This window comes from Sander lucioperca, chromosome 3 (assembly GCF_008315115.2).
Source record: "Sander lucioperca isolate FBNREF2018 chromosome 3, SLUC_FBN_1.2, whole genome shotgun sequence".
Taxonomy (NCBI): domain Eukaryota; kingdom Metazoa; phylum Chordata; class Actinopteri; order Perciformes; family Percidae; genus Sander; species Sander lucioperca.
In genome coordinates, this window is record NC_050175.1 from 6,552,288 (window position 1) to 6,559,787 (window position 7,500).

At 39.5% G+C, this 7,500-nt stretch overlaps 1 protein-coding gene across 1 annotated transcript in view; it reads right to left on the reverse strand.

Annotated features, from left to right (window-relative positions):
- Positions 1-7,500, reverse strand: part of LOC116035379 (ras-related protein Rab-8B-like) — a 19,879-nt gene that overhangs the window by 115 nt on the left and 12,264 nt on the right. Inside the window, exons 5-8 of the mRNA XM_031278415.2 lie at positions 3,756-3,845; positions 3,607-3,672; positions 756-806; positions 1-511 (exon numbers count right to left, since the gene is read on the reverse strand). The exon at positions 1-511 is cut by the window's left edge and continues 115 nt beyond it. Coding sequence (XP_031134275.1) covers positions 350-511; positions 756-806; positions 3,607-3,672; positions 3,756-3,845 — 369 coding nt within the window. The 3' untranslated portion in view covers positions 1-349. The remainder of the gene's footprint in view (positions 512-755; positions 807-3,606; positions 3,673-3,755; positions 3,846-7,500) is intronic.

Consider the following 7,500-nt stretch of genomic DNA (forward strand, 5'->3'; position numbering starts at 1 on the left):
TTGATTAAAAACAAACAAATGTTTCTGTCTTTGTGAAGCACTTTGGTGCAAAAATCTATCAGATTTTAAAGTGCTTTATGAATGAAATAAACTTGAAACTTAATTAATGTAAGTAACAGAGCATGTTTTAAATATAAATGTGTGTATAACGTAACAGATTACAGAGATATATGTTATATAATCTACATACTATCTGTGAGATTGTTCAGTCTTTGGTTCAACAGTTTCAGATTTCTCTGTTTGGATTTCAAATTTAAATGAAGATAAAAAACTTTACAGATAAAACAGAGATCTCTTCAGAAGAAGGTGACAGGAAGTAGAAATGTTCCGGAAGCTTCTGAAGCAGAAATCACAGCAGAGAACAACAGCTGAAATACTTCTTGCAGTAAAACTCTATGGTTTTAACCTGCCCTCCTCCTCCTCCTCCTCCTCTTCTTCCTCTTCTTCTTCCTCCTCCTCCTCCTCCTCCTCCTCTTCCTCCTCTTCCTCCGACCAATAGGCTGCTGTCATTCTGAGAGAGAGAGAGAGAGAGAGAGAGACAGACAGAGAGAGAGAGAGAGAGAGAGAGACAGACGGACAAAGAGAGAGAGAGAGGTAGGGAGAGCGAGGTAGGGAGAGAGAGAGAGAAACACAAAATAAGATTATTCTTCTCTCTCCCTCCCTCTTTCTCCCTCTCCCTCTCTGTCTCCCCCTCTGTCTCTCTGTGTCTCTCTCTCTCTCTCTCTCTCCCTCTCTCTCTCCATCTTTAAACTCACCATCTTCCTGTTAAATTCAGTCATGATGTCTCTTCCCAGAGTGGAAAATCCCTGCAGAGAGAAAACATCTCATTAGTTTTAGTAGTTACTACGAGTTGAATCCCAACATTCATATTAATGACGTCAGCTCTCTGCTTTGTTTTTATGGACAGCTTTTGGATATATATATATATATATATATATATATATATATATATATATACATATATATATATATATAGGTAACGGTAAACCTGTGTAACCGTAACTTATTTATTAGTGGGAATGCTGATTCAGCAGCATTCCCACTATTGTTATTCTGTTCTTTATAAACTTCTTATTCCTCTTCCGTACGTTTTTTGGCTCTGCATACTTTCAGCTATTAAAACCATTCAACTTTTGAAATGTTCAGCTCTTTCAGGAGATGATGGGACGTCTCCAACTTTTTTTCTACTATTTATACTTTTTTAAATATTAAGCTTTTAACACTTTTTTTTTAACATTGAAGTCAATGAGAGCATGCTTCAAATCCTTCAAATCTTCTTCCGCTCCCAAAATTTTCAGCCCCTCCATACTTTCACCTACAGACGCCAAACAAACTTTAAAATGTTCACAAAAACGTCAGGTATTAGGCTATATCTTTTCAGTTTGATATCTTTTACAGTTTTTGTGAAAAAGCTGTTTTAAGTTTAGTGATCATTTCAGGATTTTTCTGCGTTTATAATGGGTGTGTATTGCGCGAGCTAGAGTGGATGATGTCATCGCCAGAACACAGAGCCTTAAAAAATTATCTTTGTGCCTTCTCTATAAATTGCTCTCACGCCCACAATATCTACTTGTCATACACAATTTATACATCAAAACGTAGGTATTTTTGTCTAGTTTCAGGCAATGCTCAGTTATGTTATATGTATTATACTTTTGGCTCTGTTAGCTTCCAAATGACAAGAGTTCCACATCTCCCTCCATTCGCTGCCCTGTTTAACATTCTCCACATTTCTGAGCGAAACGCAGAGCGAACCACTTTTTTAAATCGCTGATATGCCCACATTTTTAAGTTTATCAACATACATTTTACATGAATACGTTCACAAAGGCCTTGTGGTGGTCACGATTACATCATTTCACCGATAGCCCTTATCGCTTTAGCAGTCTGAGGCTTTATTTCAGAGCTTGCTCTGTGTCTTTGAATAGCTCCAGTGGGGCACAGCTGACAGTTTCAGCAGGTGACACGGTCGTTAACCTGATTAAAGATCAAAGAGATCTCATCACAGACTTCAAAGGGGGTTTTCACTGGTCATACGTTACCATGACAACACTTTCACAGACAATTGAATTGAATACTACAAGCAGTAATATGAACATTAGTCTACATCTTTAATGTTCCACTTCTGTCTGACTGTCTCTGTCTCTCTCTGTCTGTCTCTGTCTGTTTGTCTGTTTCTGTTTCTTGTTTTTATTCCCTCTTCTGTACTATTTTTAGCTCTCCGTAACTTCTGCATACGTTCAGCTGTTAAAACCATTCAACTTTTAAAATGTTCAGCTCGTTCAGCTAATGATAGGACTTCTTCAACTTTTTTCTACTATTTATACTTTTTTAAATATTTAAAAATTTTCAGGTAATTCATTTCAACTTTCATCTTTGACAGTATTACAGTTCATCTTCCAGCTTTTCTAACAATGTATTTTAGCTCTTCACTTATTTAGGTAATGCAGTTTAGCTTCCAACTCTAACAATTTTCCAGATGTTTCAGCAGTGCGGTGCATTTGAGGTTTAAGATTTTTCATACAATTTGTTTCACATTTCTGCATTTGTGAGTCATTATCATTTAGAAAATATACTCAGACCTCACAATGTTCTACATCTTTTCCAATCCTTACAATTTCCCCTTTTTCAAAAAATCTCTCTGAATAGCTGTAGCGTGCCACAGGTGACATATTAACAGCAGGTGTGGTAATGACAGATCAAAGAAAGGCTTTATTAGAGCTGAAGGAACACCAGTCATCTATACAGATGATAGTGTAGTGGATATATTGTATGCCTTTGGTGTGGGAGATCTGGGCTTGAATCCCACTGGGGTACATCTGTCAATGTGTCCCTGACCAAGATGTTATTTCACTTTTTCAGCTATTCTCACTACTTCAACTTATTCTTACGGATTTAAGCTACTCAACCAGTTTAGCTTTAGCAATTCAGCTATTCACGTTTCATTTTGGCTCTCCGTAACTTCTGCGTATGTTCAGCTATTAAAACCATTCACTTTTTAAAATGTTCAGCACTTTCAGCTAATGATAGGACTTCTTCAACTTTTTTCTACTATTTATACTTTTTTAAATATTAAGACATTTTCAGGAAATTCATTTCAACTTTCATCTTTGACAGTATTACAGTTCAGCTTCCAGCTTTTCTAACAATGTATTTTAGCTTTTCACTTATTTAGGTAATGCAGTTTAGCTTCCAACTCTGACAATTTTCCAGATGTTTCAGCAGTGCAGTGCATTTGAGGTTTAAGATTTTTCATACAATTTGTTTCATATTTCTGCATTTGTGAGTGATTATCAGTTAGAAAATATACTCAGACCTCACAATGTTCTACATCTTTTGTCATTTTTCAACTTTTAAAGCCGACAATTCAGTTTAGCGTCAACTTTTAACTTTTTAATGAAATTCATACGTATTAAAATGATTTCCACTTTTTCAACTATTCTCACTACTTCAACTTCTTCTTACGGATTTAAGCTATTCAACCAGTTTAGCTTTAGCAATTCAGCTATTCAGCATTCCCACGCATTTTCTGCAGGAAATGCATTTTCTAGTTAACAACGTTCTCTCTCTGTGTTGGACCTGATAAAGAGCTGAGTCATGACTTACCTCCTCCACGTTGATGTTGCCCTTGGCGCTGGTTTCCAGGAACTTGATCCCGTAATCGATGGCGAGCTGAACAAACAGGAAGTCAAACTTTATTTAGGTAAATAATGAATCAGATGTGGGAATGAATGTGTTCAGAAAGGAGGACATACATTCTCTCCTCTCTCCTTGGACACCTGTCTCTGGTCGTTCATGTCACATTTATTACCCAGAATCATCATCTCCACATCTGGGGGCGCATGCTGGACACACACACACACACACACACACACACACACACACACACACAGAGACACACAAACTTTTCAATGTCAAAACTTCTTATTTAACACACATATTTAAGTTAGGACAGACAGAGAGACAGACACACGCAGTGGCGGTTCTACATGGAGGTCTAGGGAGGCCCGTTCCTCCCTAGACATGTCCCTGCCCCCCCCCTGTGGCCTCCCCGTGCTGACCAAATAAAAAAATTATGAATTTATTACGGTTTTACACGCGAGCGCCAAAAGCGGAACCAATGTGCGACGCAACGTTCTACACGGGTAAATTAGAGCAGCGCACCCAAACACTAGCCTGCAGCATAGACTGTATATAAGAATGGACCAACAGATCCCGTTGCTCTGGACGGAGACCAGTGAAGGCCGTTAGAAGCACTTTCCCGGTGATGGCTGAGCGTTACTGAGTAGCCTCCAACTGAGCTTGAAGACGTAGATGTGACGTGAGCAACCTGTCTGAAAGTTGGAAGTCTTCTGGTAGCTGTGCCAAGAGAAATCTCAATCATTCCCAATCTAGCAGAGACGGAGAGCGTAGGTATATGTAAGGAGATAACATAGACACAGGCTAATTATTGATCACTAAAATGATAGTTAACATTAGGAATTAAACTTAAACAGCTAATGGAAGTCCAAACTGCCTGAGAGCTTCTCCTGTACTATACGGTAATTCCTCTACTATGAGACAGTAAGTCTCGTGGTTATGACCCAATCGTTAGCCTATTTTTATAAAAACGTCTGCTACGGAGCCATAACGTCAGCTACAAGGTAATGGAGCCTTTTATACATTGTCGTGTTTCTTTAGAAATAAACAATGGACAAATAGAGTCTTTAAACTCTTCAGATGTAAAGTTATTCTCTGTCAAAGTGACGTCAAAATGAATGTCATATCTAAGAAAACTCATCGAAGCAGAAGTGAATATCCAAATGTCAGTCTCCTCACTAGGTCTACACAATGTTGTGATGTAAACCACGTAACTTCATCCGTCTTGGCTGTTGCATTACAATAAGAAATCCATTTGAGTAAAGTAATCAACAGGCTATCTGCCCGTGTTGAGTAGGGAGGGATGGTTAGGCAACGAAATATAATGCATGCCCCTACGTTTTTTCTTCTTCTAATACAGAAGAGAGGAACAGAGAGAGGAACAGAGGGAGGGACAGAGAGAGGGACAGAGAGAGGGACAGAGAGAGGAACAGAGAGAGGGACAGAGAGAGGGACAGCAGGTGGATCCATGTGGATCAAGTACTGCACCATCAGGTTTGTGATGAAGAAGGTTCTTAGTATTTGCAAAGCAGTGCAGTTATAATTTCATTGTAGGCCTACTGTATGTACTACCTACTGTGTGTACTACCTACTGTGTGTACTACCTACTGTATGTACTACCTACTGTGTGTACTACCTACTGTGTGTACTACCTACTGTGTGTACTACCTACTGTATGTACTACCTACTGTGTGTACTACCTACTGTGTGTTACTACCTACTGTGTGTTACTACCTACTGTGTGTACTACCTACTGTGTGTACTACCTACTGTATGTACTACCTACTGTGTGTACTACCTACTGTGTGTTACTACCTACTGTGTGTTACTACCTACTGTGTGTACTACCTACTGTGTGTTACTACCTACTGTGTGTACTACCTACTGTGTGTACTACCTACTGTGTGTACTACCTACTGTGTGTACTACCTACTGTGTGTTACTACCTACTGTGTGTACTACCTACTATGTGTTACTACCTACTGTATGTACTACCTACTGTGTGTACTACCTACTGTGTGTACTACCTACTGTGTGTACTACCTACTGTGTGTTACTACCTACTGTATGTACTACCTACTGTGTGTACTACCTACTGTGTGTTACTACCTACTGTGTGTACTACCTACTGTGTACTACCTACTGTGTGTACTACCTACTGTGTGTTACTACCTACTGTGTGTTACTGCCTACTGTGTGTTACTGCCTACTGTGTGTACTACCTACTGTGTGTACTACCTGTGTGTTACTACCTACTGTGTGTTACTACCTACTGTGTGTACTACCTACTGTGTGTACTACCTACTGTGTGTTACTACCTACTGTATGTACTACCTACTGTGTGTTACTGCCTACTGTGTTACTGCCTACTGTGTGTACTACCTACTGTGTGTACTACCTGTGTGTTACTACCTACTGTGTGTTACTACCTACTGTATGTACTACCTACTGTGTGTACTACCTACTGTGTGTTACTACCTACTGTGTGTACTACCTACTGTGTGTACTACCTACTGTGTGTTACTACCTACTGTGTGTACTACCTACTGTGTGTTACTACCTACTGTGTGTACTACCTACTGTGTGTTACTACCTACTGTATGTACTACCTACTGTATGTACTACCTACTGTGTGTACTACCTACTGTGTGTACTACCTACTGTGTGTTACTACCTACTGTATGTACTACCTACTGTATGTACTACCTACTGTGTGTACTACCTACTGTGTGTTACTACCTACTGTGTGTACTACCTACTGTGTGTTACTACCTACTGTGTGTACTACCTACTGTGTGTACTACCTACTGTGTGTACTGCCTACTGTGTGTTACTACCTACTGTGTGTACTACCTACTGTGTGTACTACCTACTGTGTGTACTACCTACTGTGTGTACTGCCTACTGTGTGTACTACCTACTGTGTGTACTACCTACTGTGTGTTACTACCTACTGTGTGTACTACCTACTGTGTGTTACTACCTACTGTATGTACTACCTACTGTATGTACTACCTACTGTATGTACTACCTACTGTGTGTACTACCTACTGTGTGTACTACCTACTGTGTGTACTACCTACTGTGTGTACTACCTACTTGTACCTACTGTGTGTACTACCTACTGTGTGTACTACCTACTGTGTGTACTACCTACTGTGTGTACTACCTACTGTGTACTACTGTGTTACTACCTACTGTGTGTACTACCTACTGTGTGTCTACTGTACTACCTACTGTGTGTACTACCTACTGTGTGTACTACCTACTGTGTGTACTACCTACTGTGTCTACCTACTGTGTGTACTACCTACTGTGTGTTACTACCTACTGTGTACTACCTACTGTATGTACTACCTACTGTATGTACTACCTACTGTATGTACTACCTACTGTATGTACTACCTACTGTGTGTTACTACCTACTGTGTGTACTACCTACTGTGTGTACTACCTACTGTGTGTCCTTAAAATGCTGCTTTCTGCTGTAAATTCTTTTTTGTGTCAATATTGCTCTAATGTTTCTTTTTTTAAGTAAATACTTGGCCTACATTTTGAAATACATGCAGATATACATGCATAAGTAAATAAATGTTGTAGTTGTGCCCTATGTTTGCTGTCCATCTTTCTACAGATATCAGCACGTCCAGGAATGATGTACCAGTCCAGCCCAACTTGAATATATTCCCAACCAGTCTGATGGGGGACAGGAGACGGAGCTTCAGGCCAAACTGGTCTAATCTCCATCCATGACTCGAGTATTCTGTCATCATGGACTACATATTTATATGCATGTAGACGTTTTTCATTTTTTATTGCCCTACCTCTCTTGCACCTGCACTCACGCTCGTACAAAATAAG